The sequence below is a fragment of the Mirounga angustirostris genome, unplaced genomic scaffold (genome assembly GCF_029215605.1).
Source record: "Mirounga angustirostris isolate CCGP_5_RB_7025 unplaced genomic scaffold, mMirAng1.0.hap1 SCAF_13, whole genome shotgun sequence".
In the NCBI taxonomy this organism is placed as follows: domain Eukaryota; kingdom Metazoa; phylum Chordata; class Mammalia; order Carnivora; family Phocidae; genus Mirounga; species Mirounga angustirostris.
In genome coordinates this window covers 86,091,538-86,109,483 of record NW_026991721.1, presented here as the reverse complement: position 1 = coordinate 86,109,483, position 17,946 = coordinate 86,091,538, and the positions used below count along the sequence as shown (strand labels likewise).

Sequence of the window (17,946 nt, the reverse complement as noted above, 5' to 3'; positions counted from 1 at the left end):
AAGCTAGATCCAAAGGTTACATATTGTGTGATTCCATTTATATGACATTATGAAACCGACAAAACTCTGGGGATAAAAAGCAAATTCCAGTGTTTGTCAGGGATTGGGGGTGGGAGGAGGGGCAACACAAGAGAATTTGGGGGGTCATGGAACTGTTGTGTAGTACTGTGGTGATGTGATACATTTCTCAGAATCATAGAACTATACACCACAAAGAGCAAATTTTATTGTATATAAATTTAAAAACTCAACCCCAATTTCAGGAGAACCCCAGATGAAATTCAGACCATGACAACTGAACCTAACTGCATTAAAATGATTGACACAACCATACCAAAAGGTTGAGGAAGAAAGGGGACCTAGCACCTTTGGGAAACAGTGTGTTGACCAAATACCGTAAAGCTAGAAATAAAAAGAACCATACATAAAAAGAATCAAACCACTACACTTTAATTGCGTGAATCTGTTTCTACCAAGGGTATGGAATAACAATTCTGGAAGGGCTTCATAGGTATACTATGGTTGAACAAATAAATAAATATATCGTAGATAATAAGAGCCAGATTTCTCACTGTGGGAGAAAGAAATTACAAATAAGCAAAGAGGAAATTCCAGAATAAATCCTGTGGCACTGGGTTGGCATTGGAGGTATCAGCATTAACTCATTTAAAAATAAATATATAGATTGTTATGGACTATGTAATTCACATGTTGAAGTCCTGAAGTTAAGTGACTCATTAGGATGGGGCCCTAATCCAAGATGACTGGTGTCCTTATAGGAAGAGAAAGCAAGAGAGATCATGGCCAAGTGAGCAATCCTGCAAGCCAAGGAGAGAAGCCTCAGAAGAAACTAACCTGCACCTTAATCCTGTACTTCCAGCCTCCAGAACTGTGAGAAATAAATTTCTGTGTTTAGCCACCCTTTCTATGGTATTCCATTATGGCAGCCCTAGCAGACTAGGATACAGAGCGATACAGAAAGAAATCTAGATATATGTGTATAATTAGGTTTATTTCCTTGCTTTGTCTGCTGAGAGGGACTAGAAGCTGGAGCCCCTCCTAGCAAGTAGCACAACTAATCCTCTAATCTTGGTTTCTAAATACATTCTCAATCCAAGGAACCAGGGATCCTTGGAGAAGCAGATAATTCCAGGGCTGGGGCAGGGAAAACATAAGATCATCCTGAAGCACTGTGTGGGGCCAGAAAGTAAGGAGGTGCTAAAGGGAAAAATTCAGACTGGGTTGGTATGGCAAAAAGGATGCAGGGATCAACCTGAAAGAGCTCCCAATGGCCCAAGTGGAACAATTTGAAATTTGAGCAACAAAATAAATTATAGTAATAGATGACAATCCAAATAATAAAATAAATATCCATGAGATCATACTCAAAAAGGAAGGAAGAAAGGAAAGGAGGGAAGGGAGGGAGGGATAGAGAGAAAGAGAGAGAAAGGAGAAGGAAAAACTCTTTTTTGAAAAAGAATTCCAATAAATAACCATAGAAGGAATGAGTGAAATCACCATTAGAACACCACAGTAATTATTGCCTAAGGTGAAATCCACCAATGGATGCTAAAATTAGTGAGCAAAAGGGTAAGGAAAAACAGGATATTTGCATGGTCTCAAAGTATCCCCCCCCCCCACAAAAAAAAAGTCGTTAATGACAAAAGATCTCCCCCCACCCAATTCTTGTTAATTGTGAAGGGAAAATAAAGTAACTTTGCAATGGAGTACCCTGGCCAACACCACTTTGATCAAGTGCTCAAGGTCAGCATCACTAGTAAGAAGACATCAGTGTCATGTACCCTCCAGGATGATGTGCTGTAAAAGGCATATCACCTCAATCGTATTCTTCACCAAAATACATAACTCTATCTAATCATGGTAAGGCTTCAGACAAACCCAAATTGAAAGGCATTCTACATCACACCTCACCAATACTCTTCAAAAGCATCAAAGTCATGCAACAGAAGTTAAGACCAAGGAACTACTTCCGATGGAAAGAGGCTAAGGACACCGAACAATAAAATACAGCTCAGGGTCCTGGACTGGACCCTGGAACAGAATAAGGATACTTACTGCAGGGAAAACAATGAAATCTGAATAGTCTGAAGTTTAGTTAATAGTATTGCATTAATGCTAGGTTTTGGTAATTGTACCATGGTTATGTAATATGGTAACATTAAGAAAAGTTGGGTGAGTATGCACGAACTATCTCTCTCTCCTATCTTTGCAACCCTTACTCCTGGGATGAAAAGAAGGGAAAGAGAAAGCAACACTAAGTGTTTTAAACGTGGAAGAAGAGAGAAGGGAGTTCTGAAATCAGTGGATTTGCACTGATGTTAAGCACTTAAAGGAGATGGAAAGTTCATGAGCCATGTTGATGGAAACTCAACAAAGAAATAGAAGATTAGAAGGCAAAAGACCTAAGTTCTAGCCAGGCCCTGTGGTTCGCCCTGCAAAGTTTGGCAAAATACTTACATAATTATAGATAATATCTGTAACACTTTACTTAGATAATACATAAGAGATGATTCTAATAGATTCAGGTTTCTCACATATGATTCAGTTTCACCATGAAAAAGGTGGTGATAACAATAATCATGTTGCTTAATGAAATAGCATATTTAAATGTTGCCATGAAAAAAGAAGTAATTTCTGTTTCAGATTCTGTTTCTTCATCTGGAAATTGAGAATGAATTTCTCTAGGGTCTGTCCAAACACACAGGACTGTAAGTGCAACATAAAATATATTATATAGACGTTATAATAGTAGAACAAGATCAGGTTTTCTACATACATTCATATCTTTCTTTGACAGCAACAATATGTGGAATTTTTTATTAACACAAGTTATCTTTTCAATAGCACATATATGAAAACTGGAATAAAATTTACCTTAAAGATAGATGTAAGAAGTGGGGAGAGGCACTTCTCTTTATAAAAGCATTATTTGTTTATGAAATCTTTAAAAGGTAAGACTATGGAATGCATAGGAACTTTTCCCTGGTGCATGAAAATGCAACCTAGTTTTAATATAACCAAATTTAATGGTAGATTGTCAGAAGTGTATCGCTTTCATCAAAGCACGTCAGCCTAGTATCCATGCAACACACATATGCACAATGTGTACGTGTGTATGTGTACGTGTATTCAAACACATAATGATGGGTGGGTTCTTTTCTTATTTTATGTGTCAGAAAGCTGTATGAAAAGTGTATCAGGAAAACAATGACCTCCTTCGCTCTAACTCACACCTTGGCTGATCTCGGAGGGTGCCTTCTTCCTCCCCTGCCCCCCACTCTCCACAGCAGCAGCTGCGGGCCTGAAATGAGGAAACCTGACATCAACAACGTGTTCCCTCCATTCCTGTCCCCAGTGGGGCAGACAGGAAATGCCAGCCTCCTCACAGGAAAGCCTGTTGTGGTGAGATTTCCCGATTTACTTTATAAAGGCAAGAAGGCCAGATACAGCAGGAGATAAGCACTCAAGATTGCAAATGCTTATCATCTCTCAGGGTTCTGGGCCCCACAGCCATGACCAGTTGCTTTTCTAGAGATGCAAGCCAAAATTCAGTTTGGTTGCAAATTGAAAAGCCTCCCCAACTGAAAAATTTGACCATCCACCCTTGTCAGCCCTTAGAGAAAACCATTGCAGACAGCTTGCTGAAGTCTGACCATGAGTGGTATTCTCACCCCAGGAATCCCTAAGCAAATTAAGAGAATCATCTAGGGGTGCAGTAAAAAAAAAAAAGCTTGGGGTAGCTGGCTCCCCAAGCTCATAGCCGAAGTCATGGTACCCATTTGCCTCTTGTCTCAACTGACCCATGAAATGTTCAGCAGGAACCCTCCTCCCTGGCTTTGCTTTTTCACTGCTGATATTGCTTCTATAAATGGTTTAGCAGAATGCAAAGGATAGGGATCTCAAAAGCATAGACAGCTAGCTAGCTAAGATGTTAGCTGAGTCAAAAAAGGACACACGGAACTAGCTCCGTTTGAAGTCAAGCACACTCTGGGATCCTCACAGGCCGACCCACCCTTGGGTCAGAACTTGGAGAAGGGAGTGGTAAGGATTGGAGGGGGCATTACACACTTACCTATTTCTTCAAGATCCACTTCATTCCACCCCTCCCCTTCTCGTCAATTCTTATAAAATAGAACCAAAATCATCACCCGCAGAAGCAGCAAGCAGGCTTCACAGGGTGTGCAACAGAATTCCTATTCTGGGGCACCTGGGTGGCTCAGATGGTTAAGCGTCTGCCTTCGGCTCAGGTCATGATCCCAGGGTCCTGGGATCGAGTCCCACATCGGGCTCCCTGCTCCTTGGGAGCCTGCTTCTCCCTCTGCCTCTCTCTCTCTGTCTCTCATGAATAAATAAATAAAATATTTTTTTTAAAAAAAAAGAATTCCTATTCTGCCCATCTCCACATTACCAATCACTCTGAAGCAATGAGAATTTCACGGTCATATACTCAGTTCATCCGTGCATCCCTCACAAATCTGACCTTTTAAAAAGAGAAACGAAGATTCGGAATAAACCTATGTTCCCCTTGAACTCAGCCAAAAATCTAGGAGACACCTTACTTCACAAAGTCTGATTTAAAAACATACACCAAGAAAATGAAAACACACCCTCGACTTTTGATCTCTTATCTAGGGAAAGCAGGTTCTTTGAGAGGAACTCACAAGGCAGTCAGTCCCCAGTGTTTATTGTGTTAAGTGGGGGGACATTGTTTTGTGTTCAGCTATGACGTGCATTGAAGTAATAGTGAGCCACCGTGCTCTCTCCAGGACCCCACTGTCCCCATCTATTAAAGTTGAGGGTTACCAAAATAATAATAATGACACATCAGACCAGTATTCGATCAGACAAATCTGTACACAGCGTCTTTTCCATCTAGAAGTTGGAAGCGCTTGGTTGAAAGCATCTCAATTCTCAAAAGACTATCCTTAGGTATTAGTAATAGGGATATTACTGATTATCTGTCCCCATTCAAATATCTCCCACACCTCACCCCACTCCTACCACCTCCATTAAAAAAATATATACCCCAAAGACCTTTGTGTCAGATATAATTGGCATGGGCCCAGCTCGACTTTTGCCTAGGTTTTTTTCTTTTTTCTTTTTTAAATTGGGGTTATGAAGGCAGGTGGGGAACAACTAATATAGCATCGATATTTCAGACAATGCTGCTCTGGTGTCCTTGGTAGCCAGAGTAAGCATACTTTTACTTCCGGGGCATTTTTCTCATCAGCATCCCAAAGGGTTGCTTTGTTTTCAACTAACATGGTCATCCTCCACCTCAAAGTTGCAGTGGACGCACCAGTTGTCCCACTCTATGCAGTTATGTTTTGAATCCTTTAAAATCCCTGATTCATCCTCCCTAACACTGTGATGGCAACTCCTTCTACAAGCAGTTCTGAATTTGATGCTTTTCATTAATTCTGTTCTCTTCCCTCTTCTTGAGGGTTGAGTCAGTCCAGGTTGATAGAGCAAAGATAACATAGTCTTTGCAAATCTTTGCCTTCTCAGAGATAGCAAAGTGATATTACTCAGGTCCTTCCCAAGACCCATCCTCCCGCCCCTGGCAAACAAATGAATGAATGGATACATGAATGAATTATTCCATTCAATCAGAAAAAGCGTCACCCAACCTGGAACCATACTGGAATTATTATGAAGGATTGGCATTGGCCCAGCTAACTTTTGTCTCGGTTTTCTTCTTTTCTCTTTTAAATAGGAGCAAGGATGAACAATGTCTCCCAATAACCTAGAAAAATATAATCATAGATGAGACTAGTAATATGCTCTTTAGAGTTATAAAAATTAAGATAGAACAGTATTCAAGGATTATCTAATAAAATTAATCAATTAATATTCATGAAGAGATAAGGAGAGAAAAATTTGCTAAGGGGGTTGAAGGAAAGAATATAATGTATATAAAAATCTTTGGTCTTAAGAGCTCCTCTTTGCCTTAATGCTTGGTCTTATTCATTCTCCAGTAACCTCACCTCTTCATCCACAGCCCTGGGAAACTTTTTTTTTTTTTCTTAGAGAGAGAGAGAGAGCGCAAGAGCATTTGAGTGGGTGGGGGGTGAGGTGGGGGTAGGAGATAGGGGCAGAGGGAGAGAGAGAATCCCAAGCAGACTCCACACTAAGTGCAGGGCTCAATCCCAGGACCCTGAGATCATGGCCTGAGCTGAAATTGAGAGTGGGACACATAACCAACTGAGCCACCCAGGCACCCCCATCCTTGGAAACTTTATGTATGTTTGATCTGTAGGCGGGGGTGAGGGATGAATCTGTTAGCCTAGGAGAGGCCCATTCTTTTGCACCTGTTCAGATCACAGATCTCTCGGTCCAGCAGTTCTCCATCCTTGCTCTGAGTGCTCCTTATTTTGCACCCCATGCTACCCCGTCCTAAGGTCCTCTGTTACACTGAGAATACGCATGAATGGGTGTGTGTGTGTGTGTGTGTGTGTGTATGTTGGTATGTGATGGGAATCAAAGGACTGACCCGCTCACACACGTCAGAATCCAAAGTGCCCCAGTCCGACAGCTCTTCTCATGGACCCTGTTCTACTCACTGCCTCCATTTCCTGGACTTATCTCCCTGAGCAGATTTCCCACTTCTTCTCTCTCCTTGTAATTTCCAGGAGATCATTCTAGGTTTGCAGCCTTCAAGGACTACAAGAGGACACAAATAATGAGAGATAAGGAGCATGACATCTTGTTGGCTACCCTTTAAAATCTGAAATTGCTTGTTAGAAGAGCAGGAAGCAACTTCCTTCCTTCCCATCATTAAAAGTAAAGGGAATAGAAAATGTAGAGGACATTGAAACTCAGTGTGGTTTAAGTCTTTATTTGGGGTGGAAAGAACCACAAAGACCAGAACACTACTTTATACACAAGGCTACACAGGGCCAAAAACATGGTGGATGTGCAATAAATAGATATTGATCATCATAGCAGGTTCCAGAAAAGTTGAGTAAAGTGTGTCAACATTGTCAATTCTTTTACTTGCTTGCAGAAACCAAATCATGGCAAAATACTATTCCCTGGTTGTATTAGTTTGCTAGGGCTGCCATAATATATACCAAAGTATTAGTGGCTTAAACAACAGAAATTTGTTTTCTCATTGTTCTAGAGATCAGAAATCCAAGGTCAAGGTCCCAGCAGGCTTGCCCTCTCCTGAGGCCTCTCTCCTTGGCTTGCAGTGGGTGGCCTTCTCATTGTGCCTAAACATGGTCTTCCTTCTGTGCTCCCACATTTCTGTGTACTAATCTCCTGTTCTTATAAGGACACCAGTACTATGGGATTAGGGCCCACCCATTTTACCTTATTTACCTCTTTACAGTCCCTGTCTCCAAATGCATTCACATTCCGAATTACTGGTGCTGAGGGCTTTAATATATGAATTTCAGAGGGACACAGTTCAGTTCATAACACTGTCCATTAGAAGCAGAACTAAAACTGGAACCCAAAGTTTCTAACCCTAGAACATTAATTTGCCTTTGATTCACATCCTTTCCCAGGTTAAATAATCTCACAGAATTGTAGTTTATGCTAATTGGAAGGCATCTCATGGTGATCTAGTTGTAGCTCTCATTAGCCAAATAAGGAAGCTGAGTCCTCATGGTCTTGCTGAGAATCATAGAACCCAAGGTGGCACCCCCCCCCCAACTAACCCCTCTCCCCTACTGGGGGTGTTTCTTGGATTCCAATCTCCCAAGCTCCTAAACTCAACACCAGAGTCAATTGCTAATGACCAGGCTCTGGATTGCAAATCGATGGCCCAAGGAAGCAGCCTGGTAGGGGCTGGTGAGGGAGCAATAACCATGGAGCAAGAAAGCCCCCACCCCTTTCCCTTTGGAAGCAGTTAGAGGGATAAGCTGGCTTTAATGAGTCTTCCTGCCCCTTTCCCTTCATTCTCTCCTTTCTTAGGCTCCTCCTTATGGCAGCTGTTACCAATTTCAGCAATTTTCTTCTGGCAAATTGAAGGCTCCAGGTGACAAAGGGAGTTGGCTGTATCCTCCTGGAGGATGAGATAGCCTGGGTCCTAATCCCACCCCACCCCTGCTCCCAGACAGGGTGGTTAGGGCTGCCGGCACTCCCCGGGTGGGCATCCACAAGCCTCCCTACCCCGTGCGTCGTGTGTGCAAACAGGTCCAGCTCAGAAACCCTAGCTGAAAGGGAGTCCAGATCAGTCCTCACTTCATTCTCAGCTCATCTGTTTCTCCAGGACCACCAAGATTTTATTATTTGCATGATCCTCGGCACAAATACCCATTCTGGCTCTTAAAATTACAGGAAGAGAAGGAAATAGGAGGCATCCATGCGTGCGTGTGCACAAACACATGCACGCGTGCACACACACACACAACGCTGAAGAGTTTGGTACAGAACTAACAGAGGACACCTCCATCAGTAGACCACACCCATGGTGCCTGGGGAGAGGGAGGATCTCTTGATCCCTGGTTAAACCATTTATGTAAAAAGGAAGTCCACACATGAGCACTGACTTCCTCCAACCCTGCAAAGCAGAAAATGAATTAACGACACTCAGGTGAAATGTGCCTGTCCGTTTACCCCTAATAACAATGTGATGGTTTTGTTTTGTTTGTTTTATATTCCCTTATTGTTCAGAAAGAAGAGCCAGAGTTAAGTAATTGTCCCCCTTCTCTGACTGTCAATTTCAGTGTGGACACGGGGATTCCCCCAGAAAAAGAAACATCTCAACACCTGCCTTCAGGGAGCTGACAATCTAAGGAAGGGAGGCCAACCTTGGATAGATAGGTCTACAGATAAGGATGAGAGTTTAAAATCTGAAGCAGGTACTCAAGTGGTCTCCTAGAAGTCCCTTTCAAGAAAAGAAAGGAGACAGGGGGGTGAAAAGAAAACAACTTCAAATCTCCAGCTGTCCTGAAAAGAACCTCTCTTTAAAGAGCATGACACCTGTGTGGGATGTATTGTCCGACAGAGGAGCACCTTCTGTTTTATTTGTGGTTGTTCGGAATAGTGTTTGTTCCCTTTGGGAAGGAAGAGGACCTCTCCACCGTATCCCAGGAATAAAAATATTGGGGGAACTCACTCACGTACTTCAGTCCCCTCCCCTCCCCAAGCCTGTCTTGTTTTCCTAAGCAATGGTCAGGAATGTGCTGGGCGGGGGTAGCCTGGCCCTCAGCCCCGAGCCCAGGCAGCCCCAGTCACGGTCCCAGGCTGGCCTTTCACCCCAGAGCTCTCCCTGCTGCTCTTATTAAGCAGCAAAATGTTTCAATATGTTGAGCTTTGGGGGAGGGACAGAGAGAAAAATCGGGATATTGTTGAGAAGGAAATAATGAATAACCCTGCCGCCAGTCTTCATACCCCCCACGTGGGGAGATCTGGGTGATAAGTGTGCTTTCTCCAGAAATGGAATCCTAGCAATTGCTTTTGGTCAGAAATTTCCAGAGCCAGTTGAGGGGTGGGGAGTGGGGAGGCGGAGAAGAGGGAGCAGGTACCAAGTTAATTTTCTCAGTGTCCGGAACCAAAGCAGTCAGGGGTCTGGGTACCCAAGAAAGAACGGACAGGGGAAAGCTTGAGAAACTGAGGCTAATTCTCAGAGGTGACAAAGCTATGGTTTTGTTCTCACAAACTGACACACTCTCTACCCTTACCTGTCACCCCCTGCTTCCCCCTACTTTGCCCCCCCCCCCCAACACACATACCCAAGTTCAGCTACTCTGGTCCCTGCCAAGTGTTCTGGGCAGAAGCCTGGTGCGCAGCTCCTGGTTACTGGAGACTCAGGAGAAGCAAAGTCATGGAAGGGTGTGGAAACCACCCACCCAGGAGGGAGCACACAGGCAACTCATCAGCATGGCAAGGCCCAGCTGTTTTGTGGAGAATGGCCCTGGATTGGGCAACTAAAACAGTGAATGTGGATAGGGACTCAGAAATCTGAGCCCCATTCAAGACCAGGGCTTGAAGTGAAGAAATGAGCCAGATTCCAAAATTTTATTAAAAAAACACAAACTCGAGGACCCAGAAACGACTCCTGAGTGAGGGTCTTGTTAAATGTTTTAAAATTGGAACTCAATAATAGGGTTGCTTCTGACATTTGCAAATCTCCTAGCTCTTATAGATGATGCCTGGAAAATGTGGGTCAGAAAAGGATGTATTCTAGGGGAGGTCCAAATAAAGGGAAGAGTCACCTGTAAGTAAGCCGAACTTAAGGGCTTGAAAGAGCCTAGAGGATTTCCATCATATTGTTTAAGTCTGAGAAATAATTATTTGCACAGCAACCACTTAAAACTAATCACATAAAAGCAGGCCTGGGTCTCAATGTCTCCTCTTGGCTTTACATTTGTGATATGTGTGTGGTTCCCAGTGTTCCTTGACATTTCCTAGCACCGCCGTGAGGTTTCTGGAAAAGCAGCAAGGGGCAGATGGGTGGCTGTCTATTAGAACAATTCATCAGACAGCAGTTGAAATATTGATAAGAAAACGGAAATCAAATTAAAAGACGGGAAAAGAGAGAGGAAGGGGGAGTGGGATGAAGAGAGGCATCAGGGAGGAAAGCTGCAGGGCTGCAGGGCGCACAGACCAAGGAGTCGTTTCTACACCCTCCCACCCCCCCAGCTCAAGTAGGGACTGAGGCTGGCTGGGTGGATACGCTGCAGAGAAAAGCACATTTTGATTCCCGGCAGCCAGCAGGTTTAATTGGGCACCGAGGATCGGGGGACTCTGGGCGCAGAGAACTAGCACTCAGACCTCGAACATCCTGGAGTTGCTGGAGTTCCGCTCCTGCTGGCTGAACAGGAAAAGGTGTCTAAGGTGAGTGTTCATGTGTGCGGGATCCCTAGGGGAATGCGGGGGTCGGGGGTGGTGCCTCTCTCGCCAACGGCTACATGCTCCAGTTGCAGCAGAGAAATGGGAGGCTTTCTGGAACTTTTTCTTTCATTCTCTCCGGGGAGCTTTCTTTTCTCTCCTCTTTCCCCCTCTCCCTCTCACTTCCCTTGCAAATTTCACTCCAACTTTCAAAGAAAATGGGGGACACTCTCAGCAAGGACCCCGGGATAGAGGCAGGGAATGGGAATCTAGGAGCCCAAAGGAACATACCTGGTCCCTGAACTCGTGTATGTATGTTGTGGCTTCAGGAGCCAAAAAGCTGGAATTTGTTAGTGGAGAGAAAAAGTGCTTTATCAGAAACACATTGGCTGCGGGAGAAGCTGCACATTGCCACGTTAAAGATGGTTTAAGAGAAGGAAGGGGAGAGGGAAGAGACAGCCGCTGGACTTGGCAAGGCAGGGAGAGACTCACGCAGAGGCACCTGGCATCCTAGGGTGGTTTTTGCACCCGCCAGCCCAAATTTTCAGACTCAGACACCATCTCCTCTGCCTCTAGAAATAAGGCTGTGTCACTCTGCCGTAAAACTGTTTTCTTTAAGAAGCAGGGGCTGGGGGAAAGGGCCTCCCTAGACCTCCAGAAGCTTCTGCCCAAGTCTTCCTCCCCAAGCCAGTAACAGGGAAGAGGGGGGCAGCTGGACACTGGAGGAGCCCTAGGGTCCTAGGGGAGCCAGGCAGAAGATCTGTGCCCTGAGGGCCCGAGCTTGGCAGCTCCGTAAATATCTGGTTCCCTGGGGTCTTGGGCTGCATCCGTGGGGAGACCTACCTCTATCCCGGCAGCGTTCTCTCTTCTGGCTCGGACGGGCCCCCGGCCCCGGTGTCCGCAGGTGTGAAGCCACCCAGGCCCGGGGGAAATGCGTGTCTCCGATTGTGGGTAGGGGAGGGTTACGGGGCTGTGGGAAAGAGACCCAGTGGCGTCAGCTGGCTCTCAACCTTCACCATCTCGTAACCCGAGGTCTGGAGGCAGAGGCGCAGGGCAGGTGCCCAGTACGCAACCATTCAGATCCTCCCTAGCTGGCCCAGGAGGATCCGAGCCTCCCAACTCTCGCGTCCTCTCCCTTTGCGTTCCTCCTCCATCACCAACCCCACCCCACTCCCCCACCGTCTCACCCGTGTGGTACTGTCGGTGACTGAGGTTTCTCCTACCCAGATTGGTCCTTGGGCCTTCCCGACCCTTCCTCACCAACCGAGGATGTTTCAGACAGTCCCAGACACATCGTCTTACGTCAAGGTAAGACATGACAGCGTCTTTAAACAGGTAATGACCCCCCACCTCCTCCCCACGCCGCCACTCTGCCACCCAGGCCTGTGGTCCCTCCATCCCCTTTCCCGGGTCAGCGGGTGGATCTGGAGCCCGGGGCGCTCCCAACCAGATGAGGGTGGCACAGACCCTCGGGAACCCTTGACTGAGGAGGCACGCTCTCGGGCCGGTACTGTTTGGAAGACTGGAAGTGGGTGAGCCTGGTGAAGGCTGGGCAGGGAACGGAGAGCCAGTGTCCGATCCCAGTGGGTCTTGCGCTCGCGCCGCGGGCGCGCAGCAGGTTTCAAGTTAAGGGTCTGCGTGTACTTGGGAGTGTGCATGTGAGCCCGTGGGCGTGTGTGCGCGGGTGTGTGAATGCGACGCTCTCCTCCCACCGGTTCGACACCCCGTCGGTCCTCAAGCCCACCTTCCTCGGCCCCACCCGCCCGTCCAAAGCGCAGATTGCTATATTTGACAACATATAGAACGTTGGGTTTTTTTGTTGTTTTTTTTCACTCACAACAGTTCCCAAGAATGTAAACAAACCGAGGCCGGGACATCTGGGTTACACGTTTAAAGGAAAATCCGCCGGCGGGGCGGGGCCGAGGGTGCCCGGGGTAGGGACTCCGGCGCGACCTCCCTCCTTCCGGGTAGCAGCCGGGAGCCGGGACTGTCGGAGCCTTCCCTAGTTCCGAGGAGGAGGGGCCCACCGCGCTTCTGCAAACCCACCCGTCTGGTCCTGGCCCCGCCCCCTTCTCCCTGAAGCTCCGCCCCCGAGGGGCCCCCCACCCCCACCTGCGTGCCCGCGCCGAGCTCCCTCCTGCGTCCGCGAATGCCACCGAAGTGTGGGACCGTCTGCCGGCACGTGGCCACCGCGATGGGGTGCGACTCTCAGGAAGCGCCACTTTTGCGTTCGGCCCTCGTCTCATTTCTCTAAAGGGAAATTTGTTGAGACAGGGTAGCAAGGCCCCCATCCCCACCCCCTCCCGAGGTCTAAAGGAGTTTTATAGTCACTTTGGGGAGGACAGGTCCTGGAGCCTTGGCGCGGGTAAGAGGTGTTTAATCTGTAATGAATGAACGAAAAATAAGTGAATCAATGTATCGACAATCAGTCAATGGATGGCTGGACAGACGGCTCCCAGGAGGTGGTGGAGCGTACAGTGGGAGACTAAAGCGCGCTGGGGTTCGCGGCGTCCGGGTGTCCGGAGAGGTTAGGCAGGCCGTGACCCCTCCCACCCCGCCACTCCCAGTACTCCGAGCTAAGGGAGCTCTCACTTCCAGCTCTGCCCCAAAGGCTGCAAGTGGCCCCGGGGTGGGGAGGGGCAGTCTCTCTCCCACCCACAGCCCTCCCACCCCCACCCCAAGCCCTGTCTGCACACACCCGCGGACCCAAAACCTCGGGATGACGAACCCCAGAGGGGCAAGTTGGAGCCCAGGAGACTGACCCAGGCCGAGAGTCAGAGAGAAAGCAAACCGGCCCAGGAGAGCAGAGAGGTCCGGAGTGGGCAGCAGGGAGAGAGGCGGCAGTCTAGGAGCTGTGGTCAGCCAAAGGAGCCGCTCGCCGCAGGAGCTCTTTTCAAGGGGCAAAAAATGGATTTTTCAGCAGCCACAAAGTTTGTATTGTTGCACAAAGGGGTGCATTGATGGCGGCGAAAGGTCTGCGTAGCAGGGACAATCTTGGGTCTGTTCCTCCGGCTCCCTACATCGACCATTTGCCAGAGGGGCACAAACAGTTCCCTGCTGCCAAGCCCCTGCCATTCTGCGTCAGGAACCTCCGAGGTTGTTGACAAACACCGCGCGGGCCCAGGCGCCCAGGCCCGGAGCCTGGAGCCCAGCCGGGCCGCAGCAGCAAAGGGTGCCCACTCCACCCGGCAGCGATCTGGGTTCTGAGAACCCACAGAGTGCTCTGGGAGTTTCCGCAGGGGAGCGGTGAGGGCGGGTCTGAGGCTGGAAAGAGCAAGGGAAAGGGAGAGAGGGAACGGGGTGACTCTTTAGGACAATGACATCGCAGTAGGTGAATAATGGTGGTAACGTTAAGGTAGCCCTTACCTTTGCCAGGCCCTGTTCTAAATATTGCATTTGTACTAACTCAATATTAATAACAACCCTAGGAGGTAAGCTATTTTGCAGATGAGAAACTGAGGTATTGAGAGGTTAAGGTAACACAGCTTGTAAGGGATGGGGCCAAAATACAAATAATAAGGGCAAAATTGTGCTGTCAGGCAAGTTCCAGACACTCATTTCAGGTTTACGACAGCCCTTTGAGGGTTAGGTCCTATTACAACACCAATGTACAGATTGAGGCACAGAGAGGTTAAGGAACTTGTTCGAGGCCACAGAGCTGGTCCATGCAGAGCGGGAATTCAAACCCTAGGTCCCTCAGTGAGACTTTCGACCTGGATATTCCACTTGCAGATATGGGGATTCATCCTGCCCCCGCACTGTGCAAATCCCTTGTCAATCCCAGCGCGGGGAGCACAACCCGGAAAGCCCCTCGCCCACCCCACGAAGACTGGCTGGGTCCTCGACTTTCCCTCTTTGCGAGTCTCCCAGACTCCTTGCTCCCGCTGCCTCACCACGTAGCCTGCTGATTCAGCCCATGCTGCATTCTGGAGGAGACACCCCCCCCCCCAAACCAGACCAAAGGAGGCTTATAGCCCCAGAATGTTCACAGCGACACGGCTCAGGAGCAGCATCTGGCCGGCAGGTCCTGCAGCGGCGTTTCAAGGACGCAGGTCTGTACTTAGAATAAATGCCGTTTGGGGCTGACGGAGATCCGAGAGGCTGAAATGCTCCGGTCCCCGCCCCAGGCCCCGGTCTAGGCGCCGCCGCTGGGTGAGAGTCCCGGCACCTGGCTGGTCTCTACCTCTTGTCAGCCTGCGCTCTCTGCGCTCTCGGACTCCCTCGGGATTTCCTCGTCGACGCCGCGTGGTCTGGGGACCCGGCCCCGAGCGCCTGGGGCTCGGGGCGCAGAGACCCTCCCCCAGCCGGGCCAGCCGACCCCCGGCCCTCCCGCCGCCGCGGCCTCCCACGTAGCGTTTTGAACCCGCTTGGCGCTAAGGCAAGAACGAGCGTGGGGAGCGGGCAGGGCGAGCAGAGGCTCTAAATCTTCCTTCAATCTCTGAGTAGATGAAGTCTGAGAAACAAATTCAAAGCAGGCGCGCCTGCAGAGCCTTCCTGCAGAAATATTCCCCGGCATTCAAGCGCATCCAGGGGCGGCTCGAGCTGCCTTGTTTGGCTAAGGTCAGACGAGACTCGAGTTCTCCAATAAAAATAAATCTCAAATTAATTATGGCCTCGAGCGAGGGGCCAGACACTTGAAGCTGCAGTTGTGCAGTCTGGAGTTTTGGCGCTCGCTCGCCCGTCCCTCCCCCGCGCTCCCGCCTCCCCCCCCTTCGCCCCCCCCCATCCCCCCGTTGCCAGCTCGAATACCAGCCGAGGCCGCGCTGGACCCGAGGGGCGGGAGAGGAGGGAGGACGGAGGGGAAAGGATCCGCCCGAGACGCTCTGCCAGGCCTGGCATCTTTCGGGGTTTCAAGTGACGGAGCAGTCCCCGGGGCTGGAGGCACCCCGGGGACCCGGCTCCGATTGTCGCGTCCTCCCACCCCCAACCTGGGCTGGGACCAAAGAAGCCCAGGAAGTCGCGTCTGGAAAGTCTTGACCGGGTCAAAGGGGCTGACTTTGAGCGAGCCAAGACACGTTTCACCCCGCCGCACCCCTCCCGGGGGGAAGCAGGACTTCCGCATCTTTGAAAATACTGTCAAGTGCGGACGGTGCGAGGCAAGCCGTCCGACCAAAGTTCCAGCGAAAATGCTCGAAATCCAAATATTTCCTAAATATTCGCCCTCCATGTGCATGCTTTCTGTACGTGACCCTAGGCTTAGAAATGTGTCATGAGTTGTTTTGTGGGTCCCCCAATTGGTAGCTTTTGTTTTAAAAGCTGGCCGGGCTTCCTTGGCTGCGAGAGCTCCCCGACTTGAAAGCCAGTCGGCGCTGGTGGAATGGGCGCTGATGGTCGCAGGCACCAGCTCCTGGGCACCAGCCTTGCCCAGTCTGGGAAAGGCAGGCAGGACAGTCTGGTGAGCCAGGAAAGAGGGTGTGTGCAAGCGTGTGGGCTGGGGTAACCAGTCCCCAGCTAAGCTAAAAGAAGGGAGAGGGAGAGAGAAAGGGGAGGGAGAGTGGGGAGAAGGGGAGGGGTTGCACCTCCCCAACGCAAAGACAGTTTTCATTCGTAGCGGGCCTTACCACAGGCTCTCTATCAATTTGTCTCAATGCAAACATTCAAAATATTCTCTTTGGCTGCTCGTGAAAACAATGTGAGCTGCCAGGATCAAACCATCTTTCCAGATGTCTGGTGGTAACCACATGAAACAGGGCAGACTTGTTGACTGTTGTGTTTGGTTAGGGCTTTTTCCCCCTTCGGGATTTAAAATAGAAGCAGCAGGAGGAGTTGAGCTTCAAACCCAGAGTTACGTAAGTGGGGCAAACTTGCCCACCAGCATGTCAATATGGGGTGAAGGGAGCCTCAAATCCCTCAGAGAGCTGTTGTTCCCGGTTGGGGGGGGGTTCTTTCTAGGTGGAGGACCTCGTGAATGGACAGGAGCTCCTCACGGAGGGGCTGGTAAATAGCAAAAGGCATGGCGTCAGTGCTAGTCAATGAGTCACAAAGGGGTGACAGTTATGCCAATGTCACCCTCTCCCCCCCATCTTCAAAATTATGAAATAGCCATAGCTTTGGTTTTCCTGGGAGAAACAGAAAGTGCTATTGAGTTCCACAGCTAAAACAGGAGGGCAAGTCCTCATTGTAATGTAGTTTCCCACTGAGCAACTCTCAATGGGAGAGGAAGCTCCTGCTGAAAGGAGTTGGGGGTGCTAGGGGTGTGAGGGTGAATGTCCTGATCAGTGCAGTGAAGGTAAGAATATGCTCTTGGCCAGGCCTCCTAGGAGTAGGGAAGAGAAACCTAGCCAGTATTTCTGCCATGGAGGTGCCTTCTCCAGCACTAGGAGGAGTGTGGAAGGAAGGGGGAGCGTCCGGCTGGTGTGGGGTGGCCATTAACAACCTCAGTGCTTGCCCAGGACCAGGAAGGGGGCCTCCCGGTGGTGGAGTTGAAATCCCTTCTGCCTGAAAGAGGGGCAGTGTGGCTGGGGGTGCAGGGTTTCTGGCCAGGTCTGGGTGGGAAGCGGTCTCCCCGCACCCTCCTGAAAGCCCTGTTGTCGTTTGAAGGCCGGCAGAGTCTGGGCTGAAAAGGAAACAATTTGGGGTTTGAAAGGATGTAATTCATTCTTCCTTTCCCTTTAACCTCTTTCCTCTCTGGAAAGCATGTGGAAAAGCTGAAGGGAAGAGGGAGAGGGCAGGCGGCCGGCCGAGGGAAGGAAAGGGTTAAGCCTGATTTCTTTTAATTGAACTCCAGAACTGGTGGCCCCAGGCAAAGGGGGGGGGGGACTGACCCCGCTAGCGGTAACCAGATGTGGCGGTCCCAGGGGAGCCCCGGAGCAGACCCCTGGATTGAGAAGCAGACAGGAGGTGGGGGGGGTCGGCCCGGCCCCCATCCCACCCCCACCCCACCCCCACCCCACTCCCCCATAAGCACACCGAGTCTCAATTGCTGGCAGGCTGCACCCGCCACTCCAGGTCTGGTCACGTTCAGACCCGCGTCTGTATTCGAACCCAAAATTGGAGCTGAATTGATGAGACTAATTTCGAGAGGGGGGTGGGAGGAGGGAGGGAGGGAGGCGAGCTAGCTTTCTGGCTCAATTGCTCCAGAAGAAATAAAGAATTGATAAGTCACCTTTTTCGCCGCTGTGGACACCCTTATGAATTTTTTTT

General features: G+C 49.3%; 1 protein-coding gene and 1 long non-coding RNA gene across 7 annotated transcripts in view; one reads left to right on the top strand and one right to left on the bottom strand.

Moving 5' to 3' along the window:
- The window catches only part of LOC135362404 (uncharacterized), a 66,645-nt gene extending 48,829 nt beyond the window's left edge, over positions 1-17,816 (bottom strand). For all 3 annotated transcript variants that reach the window (XR_010407032.1, XR_010407033.1, XR_010407034.1), the window contains exons 1-4: positions 13,566-17,816; positions 13,135-13,184; positions 12,916-13,053; positions 11,647-11,773 (exon numbers count right to left, since the gene is read on the bottom strand). This is a non-coding gene — a long non-coding RNA (uncharacterized LOC135362404). The remainder of the gene's footprint in view (positions 1-11,646; positions 11,774-12,915; positions 13,054-13,134; positions 13,185-13,565) is intronic.
- FLI1 (Fli-1 proto-oncogene, ETS transcription factor) overlaps positions 10,617-17,946 on the top strand; it is a 122,811-nt gene continuing 115,481 nt past the window's right edge. The window contains exons 1-2 of one of the 4 annotated variants that reach the window (XM_064577235.1): positions 10,617-10,809; positions 12,031-12,138. In XM_064577235.1, the coding sequence (XP_064433305.1) occupies positions 12,073-12,138 (66 nt within the window). In that variant the 5' untranslated portion in view covers positions 10,617-10,809; positions 12,031-12,072. Of the gene's footprint in view, positions 10,810-12,030; positions 12,139-17,946 lie in introns of those variants that run through there. The other 3 variants (XM_064577234.1, XM_064577233.1, XM_064577237.1) reach the window with 3 other exon arrangements.